At 48.3% G+C, this 19,311-nt stretch overlaps 1 protein-coding gene across 1 annotated transcript in view; it reads left to right on the forward strand.

The window, feature by feature from the left end:
* The window catches only part of LOC306761386 (arf-GAP with Rho-GAP domain, ANK repeat and PH domain-containing protein 1), a gene marked incomplete at both ends in the record, with an annotated part of 110,553 nt that overhangs the window by 79,603 nt on the left and 11,639 nt on the right, over positions 1 to 19,311 (forward strand). The window contains 10 exons of the mRNA XM_079247509.1: positions 8,691 to 8,789; positions 8,875 to 9,061; positions 9,144 to 9,248; positions 10,305 to 10,409; positions 10,681 to 10,741; positions 10,839 to 10,959; positions 16,255 to 16,519; positions 16,594 to 16,793; positions 17,373 to 17,458; positions 18,743 to 18,925. Of these exons, the coding sequence (XP_079103635.1) occupies positions 8,691 to 8,789; positions 8,875 to 9,061; positions 9,144 to 9,248; positions 10,305 to 10,409; positions 10,681 to 10,741; positions 10,839 to 10,959; positions 16,255 to 16,519; positions 16,594 to 16,793; positions 17,373 to 17,458; positions 18,743 to 18,925 (1,412 nt within the window). The remainder of the gene's footprint in view (positions 1 to 8,690; positions 8,790 to 8,874; positions 9,062 to 9,143; positions 9,249 to 10,304; positions 10,410 to 10,680; positions 10,742 to 10,838; positions 10,960 to 16,254; positions 16,520 to 16,593; positions 16,794 to 17,372; positions 17,459 to 18,742; positions 18,926 to 19,311) is intronic.

Genomic DNA, 19,311 nt, shown 5'->3' on the forward strand with positions numbered 1-19,311 from the left:
AGTCCAGTTACAGTCCAGTTACGGTCCAGTTACAGTCCAGTTACGGTCCAGTTACGGTCCAGGAAGAGTCCAGTTACAGTCTAGTTACAGTCCAGTTACAGTCCAAAAGAGTCCAGTTACAGTCCAGTAAGAGTCCAGTTACAGTCCAGTAAGAGTCCAGTTACAGTCCAGTAAGAGTCCAGTTACAGTCCAGTTACGGTCCTGTAAGAGTCCAGTTACAGTCCAGTGAGAGTCCAGATACAGTCCAGAAAGAGTCCAGTTACAGTCCAGTAAGAGTCCAGTAAGAGTCCAGTTACAGTCCAGTTACAGTCCAGTAAGAGTCCAGTAAGAGTCCAGTAAGAGTCCAGTAAGAGTCCAGTGACAGTCCAGTTACAGTCCAAAAGAGTCCAGTTACAGTCCAAAAGAGTCCAGTTACAGTCCAGTAACAGTCAAGTCACAGTCCAGTAAGAGTCCAGTTACAGTCCAGTAAGAGTCCAGTTACATTCCAGTTACAGTCCAGTAAGAGTCCAGTTACAGTCCAGTTACAGTCCAGTAAGAGTCCAGTTACAGTCCAGTTACGGTCCAGTTAAAGTCCAGTAAGTATCCAGTTACAGTCCAGTTACGGTCCAGTAAGAGTCCAGTTACAGTCCAGTAAGAGTCCAGTAAGAGTCCAGTTACAGTCCAGTTACAGTCCAGTTACAGTCCTGTAAGAGACCTGTAAGAGTCCAGTTACAGTCCAGTTACGGTCCAGTTACAATCCAGTAAGAGTCCAGTTACAGTCCAGTAAGAGTCCAGTTACAGTCCAGTTACGGTCCAGTAAGAGTCCAGTTACAGTCCAGTTACAGTCCAGTAAGAGTCCAGTTACAGTCCTGTTACAGTCCAAAAGAGTCCAGTTACAGTCCAGTTACGGTCCTGTAAGAGTCCAGTTACAGTCCAGTAAGAGTCCAGTTACAGTCCAGAAAGAGTCCAGTTACAGTCCAGTAAGAGTCCAGTTACAGTCCAGTTACAGTCCAGTAAGAGTCCAGTAAGAGTCCAGTTACAGTCCAGTAAGAGTCCAGTAAGAGTCCAGTAAGAGTCCAGTTACAGTCCAGTTACAGTCCAGTTACAGTCCTGTAAGTGTCCAGTTACGGTCCAGTAAGAGTCCAGTACCAGTCCAGTTACAGTCCAGTAAGAGTCCAGTTACAGTCCAGTAAGAGTCCAGTTACAGTCCAGTTACAGTCCAGTAAGAGTCCAGTTACAGTCCAGTAAGAGTCCAGTAAGAGCCCAGTTACAGTCCAGTAAGAGTCCAGTTACAGTCCAGTTACAGTCGAGGAAGAGTCCAGTTAAAGTCCAGTCACAGCCCAGTTTCAGTCCAGTAAGAGCCCAGTTACAGTCCAGTTACAGTCCAGGAAGAGTCCAGTTAAAGTCCAGTCACAGTCCAGTTGCAGTCCAAAAGAGTCCAGTTAGAGTCCAGTTACAGTCCACTTACAGTCCAGTTACGGTCCAGTAAGAGTCCAGTTACAGTCCAGTTACAGTCCTGTAAGAGTCCAGTTAAAGTCCAGTAAGAGTCCAGTTACAGTCCAGTAAGAGTCCAGTAAGAGTCTTGTTACAGTCCAGTAAGAGTCCAGTTACAGTCCAGTTACAGTCCTGTAAGAGTCCAGTTACAGTCCAATTACGGTCCAGTTACAGTCCAGTAAGAGTCCAGTTACAGTCCAGTTACGAGCCTGTAAGAGTCCAGTTACAGTCCAGTAACAGTCAAGTCACAGTCCAGTAAGAGTCCAGTTACAGTCCAGTAAGAGTCCAGTTACAGTCCAGTTACAGTCCAGTAAGAGTCCAGTTACGGTCCAGTTACAGTCCAGTAAGAGTCCAGTTACAGTCCAGTTACAGTCCAGTAAGAGTCCAGTAAGAGTCCAGTAAGAGTCCAGTTACAGTCCAGGAAGAGTCCAGTTACAGTCCAGTTACGGTCCAGTTACAGTCCAGTAAGTGTCCAGTTACAGTCCAGTTACGGTCCAGTAAGAGTCCAGTTACAGTCCAGTAAGAGTCCAGTAAGAGTCCAGTTACAGTCCAGTTACGAGCCTGTAAGAGTCCAGTTACAGACCAGTAACAGTCCAGTTACAGTCCAGTAAGAGTCCAGTTACAGTCCAGTAAGAGTCCAGTTACAGTCCAGTTAAAGTCCAGTAAGTGTCCAGTTACAGTCCAGTTACGGTCCAGTAAGAGTCCAGTTACAGTCCAGTAAGAGTCCAGTAAGAGTCCAGTTACAGTCCAGTTACAGTCCAGTTACAGTCCTGTAAGAGTCCAGTTACAGTCCTGTAAGAGTCCAGTTACAGTCCAGTTACGGTCCAGTTACAGTCCAGTTACGGTCCAGTTACGGTCCAGGAAGAGTCCAGTTACAGTCTAGTTACAGTCCAGTTACAGTCCAAAAGAGTCCAGTTACAGTCCAGTAAGAGTCCAGTTACAGTCCAGTAAGAGTCCAGTTACAGTCCAGTAAGAGTCCAGTTACAGTCCAGTTACGGTCCTGTAAGAGTCCAGTTACAGTCCAGTAAGAGTCCAGTTACAGTCCAGAAAGAGTCCAGTTACAGTCCAGTAAGAGTCCAGTAAGAGTCCAGTTACAGTCCAGTTACAGTCCAGTAAGAGTCCAGTAAGAGTCCAGTAAGAGTCCAGTAAGAGTCCAGTGACAGTCCAGTTACAGTCCAAAAGAGTCCAGTTACAGTCCAAAAGAGTCCAGTTACAGTCCAGTAACAGTCAAGTCACAGTCCAGTAAGAGTCCAGTTACAGTCCAGTAAGAGTCCAGTTACATTCCAGTTACAGTCCAGTAAGAGTCCAGTTACAGTCCAGTTACAGTCCAGTAAGAGTCCAGTTACAGTCCAGTTACGGTCCAGTTAAAGTCCAGTAAGTATCCAGTTACAGTCCAGTTACGGTCCAGTAAGAGTCCAGTTACAGTCCAGTAAGAGTCCAGTAAGAGTCCAGTTACAGTCCAGTTACAGTCCAGTTACAGTCCTGTAAGAGACCTGTAAGAGTCCAGTTACAGTCCAGTTACGGTCCAGTTACAATCCAGTAAGAGTCCAGTTACAGTCCAGTTACGGTCCAGTAAGAGTCCAGTTACAGTCCAGTTACAGTCCAGTAAGAGTCCAGTTACAGTCCTGTTACAGTCCAAAAGAGTCCAGTTACAGTCCAGTTACGGTCCTGTAAGAGTCCAGTTACAGTCCAGTAAGAGTCCAGTTACAGTCCAGAAAGAGTCCAGTTACAGTCCAGTAAGAGTCCAGTTACAGTCCAGTTACAGTCCAGTAAGAGTCCAGTAAGAGTCCAGTTACAGTCCAGTAAGAGTCCAGTAAGAGTCCAGTTACAGTCCAGTTACAGTCCAGTTACAGTCCTGTAAGTGTCCAGTTACGGTCCAGTAAGAGTCCAGTACCAGTCCAGTTACAGTCCAGTAAGAGTCCAGTTACAGTCCAGTAAGAGTCCAGTTACAGTCCAGTTACAGTCCAGTAAGAGTCCAGTTACAGTCCAGTAAGAGTCCAGTAAGAGCCCAGTTACAGTCCAGTAAGAGTCCAGTTACAGTCCAGTTACAGTCGAGGAAGAGTCCAGTTAAAGTCCAGTCACAGCCCAGTTTCAGTCCAGTAAGAGCCCAGTTACAGTCCAGTTACAGTCCAGGAAGAGTCCAGTTAAAGTCCAGTCACAGTCCAGTTGCAGTCCAAAAGAGTCCAGTTAGAGTCCAGTTACAGTCCACTTACAGTCCAGTTACGGTCCAGTAAGAGTCCAGTTACAGTCCAGTTACAGTCCTGTAAGAGTCCTGTAAGAGTCCAGTTAAAGTCCAGTAAGAGTCCAGTTACAGTCCAGTAAGAGTCCAGTAAGAGTCTTGTTACAGTCCAGTAAGAGTCCAGTTACAGTCCAGTTACAGTCCTGTAAGAGTCCAGTTACAGTCCAATTACGGTCCAGTTACAGTCCAGTAAGAGTCCAGTTACAGTCCAGTTACGAGCCTGTAAGAGTCCAGTTACAGTCCAGTAACAGTCAAGTCACAGTCCAGTAAGAGTCCAGTTACAGTCCAGTAAGAGTCCAGTTACAGTCCAGTTACAGTCCAGTAAGAGTCCAGTAAGAGTCCAGTTACAGTCCAGGAAGAGTCCAGTTACAGTCCAGTTACGGTCCAGTTAAAGTCCAGTAAGTGTCCAGTTACAGTCCAGTTACGGTCCAGTAAGAGTCCAGTTACAGTCCAGTAAGAGTCCAGTAAGAGTCCAGTTACAGTCCAGTAAGAGTCCAGTTACAGTCCAGTTACAGTCCTGTAAGAGTCCAGTTACATTCCAGTTACGGTCCAGTTACAGTCCAGTAAGAGTCCAGTTACAGTCCAGTAAGAGTCCAGTTACAGTCCAGTAAGAGTCCAGTTACAGTCCAGTTACGGTCCAGTAAGAGTCCAGTTACAGTCCAGTTACAGTCCAGTAAGAGTCCAGTTACAGTCCAGTTACAGTCCAGTTACAGTCCAGTTACGGTCCTGTAAGAGTCCAGTTACAGTCCAGTAAGAGTCCAGTTATAGTCCAGTAAGAGTCCAGTTACAGTCCAGTAAGAGTCCAGTTACAGTCCAGTTACGAGCCTGTAAGAGTCCAGTTACAGTCCAGTAACAGTCAAGTTACAGTCCAGTAAGAGTCCAGTTACAGTCCAGTAAGAGTCCAGTTACAGTCCAGTAAGAGTCCAGTTACAGTCCAGTTACAGTCCAGTAAGAGTCCAGTTACAGTCCAGTTACAGTCCAGGAAGAGTCCAGTTACAGTCCAGTTACGGTCCAGTTAAAGTCCAGTAAGTGTCCAGTTACAGTCCAGTTACGGTCCAGTAAGAGTCCAGTTACAGTCCAGTAAGAGTCCAGTTACAGTCCTTTAAGAGTCCAGTTACAGTCCTGTAAGAGTCCAGTTACAGTCCAGTTACGGTCCAGTTACAGTCCAGTTACGGTCCAGTTACGGTCCAGTTACAGTCCAGTTACAGTCCAGTAAGAGTCCAGTTACAGTCCAGTTACGGTCCAGTAAGAGTCCAGTTACAGTCCAGTTACAGTCCAGTAAGAGTCCAGTTACAGTCCAGTTACAGTCCAAAAGAGTCCAGTTACAGTCCTGTAAGAGTCCAGTTACAGTCCAGTAAGAGTCCAATTACAGTCCAGTTACGGTCCTGTAAGAGTCCAGTTACAGTCCTGTAAGTGTCCAGTTACAGTCCAGTAGGATTCCAGTTACAGTCCAGTAAGAGTCCAGTGCCAGTCCAGTTACAGTCCAAAAGAGTCCAGTTACAGTCCAGTCACAGTCCAGTAAGAGTCCAGTAAGAGCCCAGTTACAGTCCAGTAAGAGTCCAGTTACAGTCCAGTTACAGTCGAGGAAGAGTCCAGTTAAAGTCCAGTCACAGTCCAGTTTCAGTCCAGTAAGAGCCCAGTTACAGTCCAGGAAGAGTCCAGTTAAAGTCCAGTCACAGTCCAGTTGCAGTCCAAAAGAGTCCAGTTAGAGTCCAGTTACAGTCCAGTAAGAGTCCAGTTACAGTCCACTTACAGTCCTGTAAGAGTCCTGTAAGAGTCCAGTTAAAGTCCAGTAAGAGTCCAGTTACAGTCCAGTAAGAGTCCAATAAGAGTCATGTTACAGTCCAGTTACAGTCCAGTTACAGTCCAGTAAGAGTCCAGTAAGAGTCCAGTTACGAGCCTGTAAGAGTCCAGTTACAGTCCAGTAACAGTCAAGTCACAGTCCAGTAAGAGTCCAGTTACAGTCCAGTAAGAGTCCAGTTACAGTCCAGGAAGAGTCCAGTTACAGTCCAGGAAGAGTCCAGTTACAGTCCAGTTACGGTCCAGTTAAAGTCCAGTAAGTGTCCAGTTACAGTCCAGTTACGGTCCAGTAAGAGTCCAGTTACAGTCCAGTTACAGTCCAGTAATTAGTCCAGTTACAGTCCAGTTACAGTCCAGTTACGGTCCAGTAAGAGTCCAGTTACAGTCCAGTTACAGTCCAGTTACAGTCCAGTAAGAGTCCAGTAAGAGTCCAGTTACAGTCCAGTTACAGTCCTGTAAGAGTCCAGTTACAGTCCTGTAAGAGTCCAGTTACAGTCCAGTTACGGTCCAGTTACAGTCCAGTTACGGTCCAGTTACAGTCCAGTTACAGTCCAGTAAGAGACCAATAAGAGTCCAGTTACAGTCCAGTAAGAGTCCAGTAAGAGTCCAGTTACAGTCCAGTTACGGTCCTGTAAGAGTCCAGTTACAGTCCAGTAAGAGTCCAGTTACAGTCCAGTAAGAGTCCAGTAAGAGTCCAGTTATAGTCCAGAAAGAGTCCAGTTACAGTCCAGTTACAGTCCAGTAAGAGTCCAGTTACAGTCCAGTTACGAGCCTGTAAGAGTCCATTTACAGTCCAGTAAGAGTCCAGTTACAGTCCAGTAAGAGTCCAGTTACAGTCCAGTAACAGTCAAGTCACAGTCCAGTAAGAGTCCAGTTACAGTCCAGTAAGAGTCCAGTTACAGTCCAGTTACAGTCCAGTAAGAGTCCAGTTACAGTCCAGTTACAGTCCAGGAAGAGTCCAGGAAGAGTCCAGTTACAGTCCAGTTACGGTCCAGTTAAAGTCCAGTAAGTGTCCAGTTACAGTCCAGTTACGGTCCAGTAAGAGTCCAGTTACGGTCCAGTAAGAGTCCAGTTACAGTCCAGTTACAGTCCAGTTACAGTCCAGTAAGAGTCCAGTTACAGTCCAGTTACAGTCCAAAAGAGTCCAGTTACAGTCCAGTAAGAGTCCAGTTACAGTCCAGTAAGAGTCCAGTTACAGTCCAGTTACGGTCCTGTAAGAGTCCAGTTACAGTCCAGTAAGAGTCCAGTTACAGTCCAGTAAGAGTCCAGTTACAGTCCAGTTACGGTCCTGTAAGAGTCCAGTTACAGTCCAGTAAGAGTCCAGTTACAGTCCAGAAAGAGTCCAGTTACAGTCCAGTAAGAGTCCAGTAAGAGTCCAGTAAGAGTCCAGTAAGAGTCCAGTTACAGTCCAGTTACAGTCCAGTAAGAGTCCAGTAAGAGTCCAGTAAGAGTCCAGTAAGAGTCCAGTTACAGTCCAAAAGAGTCCAGTTACAGTCCAAAAGAGTCCAGTTACAGTCCAGTTACAGTCCAGTTACAGTCCAGTTACAGTCCAGTTACAGTCCAGTTACAGTCCAGTTACAGTCCTGTCAGAGTGCTGTCAGAGTCCAGTAAGAGTCCAGTAAGAGTCCAGTAAGAGTCCAGTAAGAGTCCAGTCAAAGTCCAGTTACAGTCCAGTAAGAGTCCAGTAAGAGTCCAGTCACAGTCCAGTTACAGTCCAAAAAAGTCCAGTTACAGTCCAGTTACAGTCCAGTTATGATCCAGTAAGAGTCCAGTTACAGTCCAGTTACAGTCCAGTAAGAGTCCAGTTACAGTCCAGTAAGAGTCCAGTTACAGTCCAGAAAGAGTCTAGTTACAGTCCAGTAAGAGTCCAGTTACAGTCCAGTTACAGTCCAGTAAGAGTCCAGTAAGAGTCCAGTGACAGTCCAGTTACAGTCCAAAAGAGTCCAGTAAGAGTCCAGTAAGAGTCCAGTAAGAGTCCAGTAAGAGTCCAGTAAGAGCCCAGTCACAGTCCAGTTACAGTCCAAAAGAGTCCAGTTACAGTCCAGTTACGGTCCAGTAAGAGTCCAGTTACAGTCCAGTTATGATCCAGTAAGAGTCCAGTTACAGTCCAGTTATGATCCAGTAAGAGTCCAGTTACAGTCCAGTTACAGTCCAATTACAGTCCAGTTACGGTCCTGTAAGAGTCCAGTTACAGTCCTGTAAGTGTCCAGTTACAGTCCAGTAGGATTCCAGTTACAGTCCAGTAAGAGTCCAGTGCCAGTCCAGTTACAGTCCAAAAGAGTCCAGTAAGAGTCCAGTCACAGTCCAGTTACAGTCCAAAAGAGTCCAGTTACAGTCCAGTTACGGTCCAGTAAGAGTCCAGTTAGAGTCCAGTTAGAGTCCAGTTAGAGTCCAGTTAGAGTCCAGTTACAGTCCAGTTACAGTCCAGTCAGAGTCCAGTCAGAGTCCAGTCAGAGTCCAGTTACAGTCCAGTTACAGTCCAGTTACAGTCCTGTAAGTTTCCAGTTACAGTCCAGTAAGAGTCCAGTTACAGTCCAGTTACAGTCCAGTAAGAGTCCAGTTACAGTCCAGTTACAGTCCAGTAAGAGTCCAGTTACAGTCCAGTAAGAGTCCAGTTACAGTCCAGTAAGAGTCCAGTAAGAGTCAAGTCACAGTCCAGTAAGAGTCAAGTCACAGTCCAGTAAGAGTCAAGTCACAGTCCAGTTACAGTCCAGTAAGAGTCCAGTTACAGTCCAGTAAGAGTCCAGTACCAGTCCAGTTACAGTCCGTAAGAGTCCAGTTCCAGTCCAGTAAGAGTCCAGTTCCAGTCCAGTAAGAGTCCAGTACCAGTCCAGTTACAGTCCAAAAGAGTCCAGTCTCAGTCCAGTAAGAGTCCAGTCTCAGTCCAGTAAGTGTCCAGTTACAGTCCAGTAAGTGTCCAGTTACAGTCCAGTAAGTGTCCAGTTACAGTCCAGTAAGAGTCCAGTAAGAGTCCAGTAAGAGTCCAGTTACAGTCCAGTAAGAGTCCAGTTACAGTCCAGTTACAGTCCAGTAAGAGTCCAGTAAGAGTCCAGTTATGGTCCAGTAAGAGTCCAGTTACAGTCCAGTTACAGTCCAAAAGAGTCCAGTTACAGTCTGATACCACTGGAACAAATACCTGAGATAAATAACCCAAGGTATCCCTTGTTTCCGAGTCCAGATGTTGGACAGCTGTCTCAGCTGGTGATGGCATCTTTAGATCCAACCGCAGCAGTCAAGCTACCGTCTGTAGGAGGCGCTGCAGAATACACTGAGGAAGGTAATGACAGACCTGCTGGGTCTTTTCTGCTGATTTTCATCCTTTTGTGATTTTTCTGATCCTGGTTTGTTGGTTCTGGTTCCAGTTTTATCTCCGTCCCCTCACACCCCTAAAGAAGAGGACCCATACGTCCCTGTGTTGGCCTGCTGGACAAACCAAGAGGAAGAGTCATCAAATGAAGAGGATGATCCAGGAAGTACCCCTACCCAGCCTGGAACTGAGGGACTAGTGGAAGGAGATACTGATTCTAACCTGACCAGAACTACCAACCAGTGGGTTCTGCATGTAGAAGCACACACCCTGTTTCTAAAGATAAAACTGACTGTGTCTGTGTGTTTTTCTTTTATTTTGCAGTAAGTGTTCCAATGAGTCCAGGGGTTTGATCCCCAGTCGACCAGCCCCACCCCCTCATCATGGAGTGAACCAATCACAAAAACAGATGAAGCAGAAGACCCCGAGGTAAATGCAGATGAGCTTTCCATCTGTGTCCATGATCTAGTTCTGGTTCTAAGCTGTGCGGTTCTGACTCCAGATATAAGCTTGCTTTTACATTTCTGATGAACAAAAACAGTCAAATGTTCATAGGTCTGATCACAAAGCTCAAAGGGAAAAACCTGGACATCTGGATATTGTATTAGTAAATAAATCATTCTCTGACAAAGAGAAAAGAAGAAACAACTCTAAATGTCACAGTCCAGGAGAAACAGGTGTGTCTAAAACACAAACCAGCTGATTTTTAACTGACAATTCTTACAACAGGTGCAGATCAGCAAAGTTGCTAAGGAACAGTACTGTAGGCAGGTGATGAGGAACCAGGCCTGTTGCCCTGTAGGTCTATACTGCAGTGACGGTCCTGTAGATCAATACAGAGGTAAAGATCCTGTCGGTCGCTCCCAAGGATATGGTTCTGGAGGTCAGTTCCAAGGTTGTTGTCCTGGAGGTCAGTTCCAAGGTGACAAACCTGTAGGTCAATACCGAGGTGACAAACCTGTAGGTCAATACCGAGGTGACAAACCTGTAGGTCAATACCGAGGTGACAAACCTGTAGGTCAATACCGAGGTGACAAACCTGTAGGTCAATACCGAGGTGACAAACCTGTAGGTCAATACCAAGGTGACAAACCTGTAGGTCAATACCAAGGTGACAAACCTGTAGGTCAATACCAAGGTGACAAACCTGTAGGTCAATACCGAGGTTATGGTGTAGTTCAATCCCAAGGTCATTGTACTGTAATTCATTACAGAGATGAAGGTCCTGCAGGTCAATCCCAAGGTTATGGTCCTTTTGGGCAACACAGAGGTAAAGGTCTTGTAGGTCAATTCCAAGGTTAAGGTCCTGTCAGTCAATACCGAGGTGATGGTCCTAGTTTTTAATCATAAAATGGATACTGTGATGGACTGGAATACTGTTTTAGTAGCTGCTGAATTATTCTCCTTGTATTCATGGATAGATACCTAAGACTGCAGAGAACTAATTACCACAGTGAGGACATTCAGTCCACTTTCACTTTGTAGGGCAGCTACCATCAGAGTTTCCAGGAAGAAGGGGAGTGGGGGAAACTCTGCTCCGCAAAGTGCCGTGGTTCGAAACAGCTGGCTGGATGTCTGGAAGGGCTTCAGGTAACATACTGAAAAAGTCAGAAAAAAAAAGTCCAAGTTCTGTTTCAGAGACATCTGAAGGACGTCATGTGGTGTGATTCAGTACTAGATGAACATTTTTCATCTCATGTATGGATGGGTGGATAGATGGGTGGAGGGATGTGTGGATGGATGGATGGAGAGATGGACGGCTGGACAGATGGATGGGCAGATGAATGGATGGGTGGACGGGTGGAGGGATGGTGGATGAATGTTTGGATGGACGGATAACAAGCTTTCTTTCCGTGAACAGATACAATGTTTTATGGGCAACGCTGGATGGACAGCTGATGTCTCTGTGGAAAAAACGTACAGTACGTGGAGATGTTTCCCCCTTTTGTCTCACCTATTTTTCTGTCTCACCCATCTCTCTCCGTCTCACCTGAGTGATGGTTGTGCCTGTTTTACTAGGACCGGTTCAGCGAGGTCTTGTTTCATGTCTCCAGCATCACCGACGTGAGGACTCAGGACAAAGGCCAATTCTCAATCTACTTCAGGAAGAAACACTATGACTTCATGGCTCTGAACAGTGGTAAGAAACCAGTTTCTACTGGACGGTACTGGACCAGATCTGAACCATCTTCTGTTGTGGTGTAGGACAAAGAAGGACCCAAGTGCAGATTGGATGTGGATACTCGGAAGGGTTTATTGTTTTCCTGGGCAGAATGGTAGGTGGCCAGGCAGGCAGGTTGATGGGCAGGCAGGCAGGTTGACGGGCAGGCAGGCAGGTTGGTGGGCAGGCAGGCAAGAAACACGCTCTGGTGACAGAACATACAATTGTTAGGCAAGCTGTTTAAATCCTTATGCAGAAATGCTGCAATGGCCGAGAGCTGTTACCACTTGATGAAACAACAATCAGGCGATGACTGGTGAACTGAGCTGGCCTTTTATCTTGCTGCTGCTGCTGCTGATTACCCGATGAGAACCTGGTGTGGACTTGATTGCCAGGGAAACAGGCACACCCACTGCAGCACAGGTCAGAGCAGGAACCACAACAGTACCCCCCCTCCACGGGAGCCACCGGGCGACCGAAACTTCTCCGGATGAGCACGACGAAAATCCCGGACCAGGGAGGCATTCAGAATAAATGAGCGCGGAACCCAGGCACGCTCCTCAGGACCATACCCCTCCCAGTCCACCAGAAACTGGAAGCCACGACCCCGACGCCGCACATCCAGGAGACGCCGGACAGAATAGGCAGGGCAACCCGCCACAAGCCGGGCGGGAGGAGGGGGTCTGGAAGGAGGGACGAGAGGACTAGAGGAAACAGGCTTGAGTTGGGAGACATGGAAAGAAGGGTGGACTCTCATGGAACTGGGGAGTTTCAGTTTGACCACGGTGGGATTAATGATCCGCTCAACCTCAAAAGGACCCAAAAAGCGGGGGGCCAACTTCTTGGCATCAGTACGCAATGGAATGTTCTTTGCTGATAACCAAACCTTTTGGCCAGGTGCGTAATGGGGTCCAGGAGTCCGACGACGATCCGCCATGCGGCGGGTACGTACGGAGGCATGAAGGAGCGCAGTTCGAGCCTTCTTCCAAATCCGTCGGCAGCGGCGGATGTGTAGCTGGACCGACGGCACAGAAACCTCCACCTCCTGTGCCGGAAACAGGGGCGGCTGATATCCCAGGGAGCATTCGAAAGGTGATAAGCCTGAAGTGGAAGAGGTAAGGGAGTTGTGAGCATACTCTACCCAGTCCAGATGGTCACACCAGGAGGAGGGGTTGGACTCAGCCACACATCTCAGGGCAGTTTCCAGATCCTGATTAGACCTCTCAGCCTGGCCATTGGTCTGGGGATGGAAACCAGACGACAGGCTCACAGTGGCCCCGAGTGAGTGACAAAACGACTTCCATACCTGGGATGTAAATTGGGGCCCTCTGTCTGATACTATGTCTGTGGGCAGACCATGGAGCCGAAAGACATGATGAACAAGTAAGTTGGCTGTCTCCTTGGCAGTAGGAAGTTTGGGAAGGGCAATAAAGTGAACAGCTTTGGAAAAGCGATCAACAACTGTGAGGATGGTGGTGTTACCTCTTGAGGCTGGAAGACCAGTGACGAAGTCCAGAGCAATGTGCGACCAGGGTCTGCTTGGAACAGGTAATGGACGAAGAAATCCCGCAGGTGGCTGATGCGATGACTTACTGCGTGCACACGTCGTACAGGCTGCAACAAACTCCCGGACATCTTTATCCATTGTGGGCCACCAGAATCTGCGTCTCAGAAAAGAAAGTGTTCGCACAGAACCAGGGTGGCATGCTAGGCGGGAGGAATGTCCCCACTGGAGGACTTGGGAACGTACAGAATTGGGGACATAAAGGCGGTTACGGGGACCTGTGCCAGGGTCAGGCTGTTGGGCCTTTCTAACCCTGTCCTCCACCTCCCAGGAAACAGCGGCTACAACACAGGTTGCAGGTAAGATGGTATCAGGTGAAACTGCAGTCTTGGGTGGAAATTGGCGAGAGAGAGAGAGTCCGGTTTCTGGTTTTTGGACCCAGGTCTGTATGACAGCATGAAGTGGAATCGATTGAAGAAAAGAGACCAACGGGCTTGTCGGGGATTCATTTGTCTAGCAGACTGTAGGTATTCCAGGTTCTTATGGTCAGTCCAGATGAGGAATGGCACTTTGGATCCCTCCAACCAATGGCGCCACTGCTCCAGGGCGAGTTTGATGGCTAGGAGTTCCCTATCACCGACATGGTAGTTCTGCTCAGCTGGTGTCAGACGGCAAGAGAAAAAGGCACAAGGATGTAACTTCTGAGACTCTGGGGATCGTTGGGACAAGACAGCCCCAACGCCGACATCTGAAGCATCAACCTCCACCACAAATTGATGGTTGAGATCAGGGTGGAGGAGGACAGGAGCAGTGGTGAATAGATCCTTTAACTTGACAAAAGCCTGAGCCGCCGGCTCAGACCAGACAAATGGGACTGTAGGCGATGTAAGTCTTGTCAGGGGAGCTGCGATGCGGCTATAATTGCGAATGAATCTGCGATAAAAATTAGCAAAACCCAAGAAACGTTGCAGCTGCTTGACAGAAGTTGGGACTGGCCATTTGGTAACAGCTTTGACCTTCTCAGGATCTGCTCGGACCTGCCCACTCTCAAAAATGTATCCGAGAAAAGAAACAGTGTTCTTATGAAAATCACACTTCTCGGCCTTAACGAATAGGCGATTCTCCAGAAGTCTCTGCAGGACTTGTCGGACATGTTGTATATGTTCGGTGAGGTTGTGGGAAAAGATGAGGATATCGTCTAAATAGACGAAAACAAAACGGTTCAGGAAGTCTCTCAGCACATCATTAACTAAGGCTTGGAAAACAGCAGGGGCATTACAAAGTCCAAAAGGCATGACTCGATACTCAAAATGGCCGAGTGGGGTCTTGAAGGCTGTCTTCCACTCATCTCCCTCTTATCCTGACCAGATGATATGCGTTGCGGAGATCTAGCTTTGTGAAGATTGTTGAGCCATGGAGAGAGTTGAAGGCAGACTCAAGAAGTGGCAGAGGATACTTATTCTTTATGGTTATAGCATTTAATCGCCGGTAGTCAATACAAGGCCGAAGAGAACCGTCCTGTTTAGATACAAAGAAAAAACCTGCGCCAACAGGGGAAGAAGAAGGTCTAATTAAACCAGCAGCCAGCGAATCCGAAATATATTTCTCCATGGCCTCAGTCTCTGGCTTAGAAAGATTGTACAGACGACTGGCTGGCAACGGAGCCCCAGGTAACAAGTCTATGGCGCAGTCATATGGTCGGTGAGGAGGAAGAGAAAGGGCCCTCTCTTTACTGAACACCTCAGCGAGGTCATGGTAGGCTAGAGGAATGTCTGACAAATCCTTAGAAGTGGGGCAATGACTGGTAGTGGTTATACCAGATGGGACGGCAGAGTGAAGACAAGTTGCATGACAATAAGAACTCCAGTTAATAATCCTCCCAGTAGTCCAATCCAGATGGGGATTGTGTAACGATAACCAGGGGTGTCCTAAAACCAGGGGTGAATTTGGTGAGTTTACAACAAAGAAACTGATAAACTCCTGGTGATTTCCCGAAACAATTTGTTTAACCGGAACAGACTCTTGGGTGATGGAGTAAAGAATGCTGCCATCCAGAGCCCGGGCAGAAACAGGAGGGAAGAGAGACTCCAGGTCTAGATTAATCCTTGCAGCCCATTCCTTGTCAATAAAGTTTGCTTCAGCTCCAGAATCCACTAAAGCCTGTACTGGATGAGAGAAACCCTTGACATATAGCACCGCTGGAATGAGTGTCTTTGTGTGGGGAACTACCTTTGGAGTGGTGGTCGTCAGTACTCCCACAGCTACTGACGACCCAGATCTTTTGGCCGTTCTGTGCAGACAGCTCTCTGGTGTCCTGGTCTTCCACAATAAAAACAAACGCCGGTGTCCCTCCTCCTCTGTCGTTCCTCCGTGGACAGATGAACTCGGCCCAGCTGCATGGGCTCCTCGGACTGTGTTGTGCTAGGAAGGGAAGGGCGGACCGCTCCGATGGTGGAGCCGGGAAAATACAGCTCAGAACAAGTCTGCCGCTCTCTGTCTCTCTCCCGTAAGCGGTTGTCCAGCCTTATTGAGAGGGAAACCAGGTCATCCAGGGAATCTGATGCATCACGGGTGGCAAGCTCATCCTTAAGCCGGCTGCTTAAACCATTTGTGAAGATTCCACAAAGAGCCTGATCATTCCAGCCCGAATCCGCAGCCGCAGTCCTGAAATCCACAGCAAACTCAGCAACACTCATTTTTCCTTGTCGGAGATTAATCAGCCGCTTAACGGCATCGCCCCCTCTCACTGGATGGTCAAACACCTTCATCTCATCCATAAAAGCTGGATAAGACATGTGCCTGAAACCCTGCCGTTCAAACGCTGCTTCTGCCCATGACAAAGCCTTGCCCTCCAGAAGTCCGATGACGTAGGAGATCTTGGATTTGTCACTGGCATAAGTGATGGGCTTCTGGTCGAACACAAGTGAGCATTGGAGTAAGAACCCTCTACATTTACCCAGATCCCCGGCATAAGGTTTGGGGTCCGGGATGTGTGTCTCTCTTACCGGGGTGGCAGAAGCGGTAGGATGCCTGGATGAGTCAGGAACCTGTTGCTGATCGGGAGCAGGCTGTACCAGACCAGCCACATGACTGGTGAGTTGAGACAACTGCGTAAGGATGGTGTGGTAATTCTGGTCCAAAGTTAGAAGCATCTGCTCATGTCGAGCTAAGTGAGCATTCTGACCGGATAGGGCTTGCTGAAGATGTCCGGCGGCGCCTTTTGGGTTAGAATCTGCTGGATCCATACCTGATGGCCTGATTGTTCTGTTGTGGTGTAGGACAAAGAAGGACCCAAGTGCAGATTGGATGTGGATACTCGGAAGGGTTTATTGTTTTCCTGGGCAGAATGGTAGGTGGCCAGGCAGGCAGGTTGACAGGCAGGCAGGCAGGTTGATGGGCAGGCAGGCAAGAAACACGCTCTGGTGACAGAACATACAATTGTTAGGCAAGCTGTTTAAATCCTTATGCAGAAATGCTGCAATGGCCGAGAGCTGTTACCACTTGATGAAACAACAATCAGGCGATGACTGGTGAACTGAGCTGGCCTTTTATCTTGCTGCTGCTGCTGCTGATTACCCGATGAGAACCTGGTGTGGACTTGATTGCCAGGGAAACAGGCACACCCACTGCAGCACAGGTCAGAGCAGGAACCACAACATCTTCAGCTGATGCATTTAGGAGTTTGTTGCAGAACTCAGGCAGGATGCATGTTTTCCTCAGCAAACTTTGGCTGGCTGTCTTTCTGATCCCTTTTCTTCTTGTCTCTTCAGAGGTTCAGGAAGGTTGGGTCACGTCTCTGCTGGCAACCAGAGGACAGCCAAGCCCCACCCCCCCAGAGCTGCATGGACAAATCACCATCAAGGACCCCCGGACTCGTGTATATGCCGCAGTCTGGGGTCACGATCTGTGGATTTATCACAACAAAGACAGCTTCCAGCTGGGGGTGGCGTGCTACTGCATCCCTCTGAACGTGGCCACCGTGAAGTCTACAGGAAAACACTCCTTCAGCCTCATTACTCCATACAAGACCTTCAAGTAAACGCCCGCCATCATCGACCCGTGTGTTTGATCCCATGATGTCATGCTTACATTCTCTCCACCCCTTACAGCCTGTCCATCGATTCATCGAAGGACCTGTCCGTCTGGTTGGACAGCTTGTCGGCGACTATCCGCAGTGCTCTGTCCTGCAGCCAGGTGACGCTACGTCTTTGGGAAAATCCCTACAACAAGGTGTGTGGCGACTGCGGTGCAGCCAATCCTGAGTGGGCGTCGGTCAACCTGGTGCTGGTCATCTGTCATAGCTGCGCAGGTATGACATCATCGTTTAGTTTGTTCATCTCAGCGCTAGTTGACATTAAGTAAACGTTAACAGAGGCGTTAAAACTTTCAGTTTTCCAGACAAACTACCAGCAAAAATTTATTTACATAAAAATTCCCAGATTTTCCAGAAAAATGTCCTGATTGGTCCAGAAATCTTCCCACGGAGGAGTTTCCATCCTGTTCACTGCCTGTTATTCCTGTACATCTGATTCATATCCAAACTACACTTCTTACAGTTTAATGGTAAAACCCTGTCGTCCGACTGGACTTCCGGTTAACACTAACATCTACCCAGCCAATCACACGGCAGCATGTGGTCATGTGGGCAGGACACGCTGAAAACGACTGAAGTGAGGAAGGAAGGAGATGTAAGGTTGTTGGTGATGCTATCTGTCAGGTTCAGAGATGGTCTGGAGAAGAGACGATGTCAGAGGACAATGGACAGACTGGTTGGAGATGACAACATGAAGACCAGTCAGCACTGGTTCCAACCAAGATCTGGTTCTGCGGGCCTTGGCCGGTGTTTCTGTGGGGAAAGGTCTGAAAGAGTCTTCTTGTCTGTCCTCAGGTCAACATCGAGGTCTGGGCAGCAAGCTGTCCAAGGTCCGCAGTCTGAGGATGGACAATAAGATCTGGACCGAACCCCTCCTACAGGTGAGGAAGATGTTCCAGGCTGCTGATAGGCTGATGTGTGTCAGCAGGTGGCTTTCTTCCATCTGAAAAGGCTGAAGCTGATCAGCGGACGTCCTGGCCGGCAGCAAATGATGGTTGGACCTGGTGATCTGCATCAGTCTGTTGGACACAGTGTCCAGCAGCTTGGCCTCCAGTCGCAGTTCCACTGACGTTTTCTTTACTTGCTGCTTGATAAGTTATGTTTTATGATGGGAACCATCATGAAGTTTTGGTACACATGAGGGTCCTGGATCAGAGTCTGCCTGGATTTAAGAAGAACCAAGGACTGGGAGGTCTGGGAACAGGGGGGTTCAGCAGTGCAGGCCGACTGGTGAGAGGACATTAGGCCCAGGCATTGTATCAAATCAGACATAAGAATTACTGAATATAAAAACAGATCAAGTAGAAGACATAAATTCCAGATGTAGTACTGTCGGTATACATGGTACAGAGAGGAGCGTGCCTGAGAACGTACACACCAGAAACATCTCCAGGTCTGAACCATGCAGAACAGTGAGTTATGATGTGATTACAGAGTCCAGTGAAAAGTCACTTCCTCGGTGGAAACCGGCTGCAGGTCGGCAGAGCCGTGAGCGTGATGTTTACTGGGAAGTCTGACAGCCGCAGGGCGCTACCGCTGCTTCAGACGGCCTGACGGAGCCGCCACTCACTACAGGAGCGTCCTGCAGAGGCTGGGACGACTGCTTTAACGCCCTCCCATTGCCCATCGCCTCCACTGAGAGCAGAGCTGGACGTCCTCACCAGACTGTCCACTCTCCTCTCGTCCCGGTCGGTGAGACTGTTGGACCAGCAGAATATGCCAGAAAAGATGGCTGATGCCAGAGTCATGACAAGTCCTGTGGAGTGGCCCCTGTGCTCCAGAAGACCTCGGCCGCCTGAGCAAGAACAGTCTGCTGCCCTGCTTCACCAGGGTGTCTACTTCACGTTGTCGTTAAGGTGAACACCCAGGTCCCAGGATGTCCGCTGACGGGGCTGCGCCTGCAGAAAATCCCCCAGCAGCTCCCCGGTCTGACCAGCGTTGGTCTGGAGGTCGTTCCGCAGCACAACAACCGAGAAACAGGTCATAGGGGTTTCCCTTTGGGCTGCCAAAAGGTGCGACAGAAGGGACCCCGTTGTGGACCCCCTTCACCACCCCCCAACATGTGGGGGTGTGTTCAGGTTCACCTGTTGCTGTGATGTTAACCAATGTCTGTTATTTACCAGAAAACAGGCTCCTAACTAACCATACCGCTTTCATGTCCTCAGCTGTTTGTTACCTATGGCAACAGGCTGGCCAATCAGGTGTGGGCTCCAGCTGTGCCGGCCGCTGAGCAGCTGCGTCCAGAGTCAACAGATGAGGAGAGGTCAAAGTTCATCCAGGACAAATACCGCAGAGGACGCTACAGACGAGTCCACCCCCTGACATCCAGCCGTTCCATGATGGATCAGGTCTGACCAAGTTCTGCTGATCTAAACGTAGACCTTCATCTGCCGAATGTCAGTGGATCAGAGAACCAACTGGAACATTGCGGCTACATGCTGACGTGATATAACTAGAATGACAGGTCTAGAACCGGGTAAAACATGCTAACTAGAACAGATGCCAACGTTGTAACCAGACCTGCGTAGATCCAGTTCTAACTGCAGCTCTAGCGCACCTTGGCTACAACTGCTTATTACTGGAACTGAATAAAACCAGTTTAGTTCCAGCAGATTGTCTTAAATGGTTAGAAACAAATAAAAAACGATGAGGAGGATGATGATGGTGATGACGGTGATGGTGATGATGATGATGGTGATGATGGTGATGATGATGATGGTGATGATGATGATGG

Source organism: Telmatherina bonti (genome assembly GCF_933228915.1).
Source record: "Telmatherina bonti genome assembly, chromosome: 10".
Lineage (NCBI taxonomy): Eukaryota > Metazoa > Chordata > Actinopteri > Atheriniformes > Telmatherinidae > Telmatherina > Telmatherina bonti.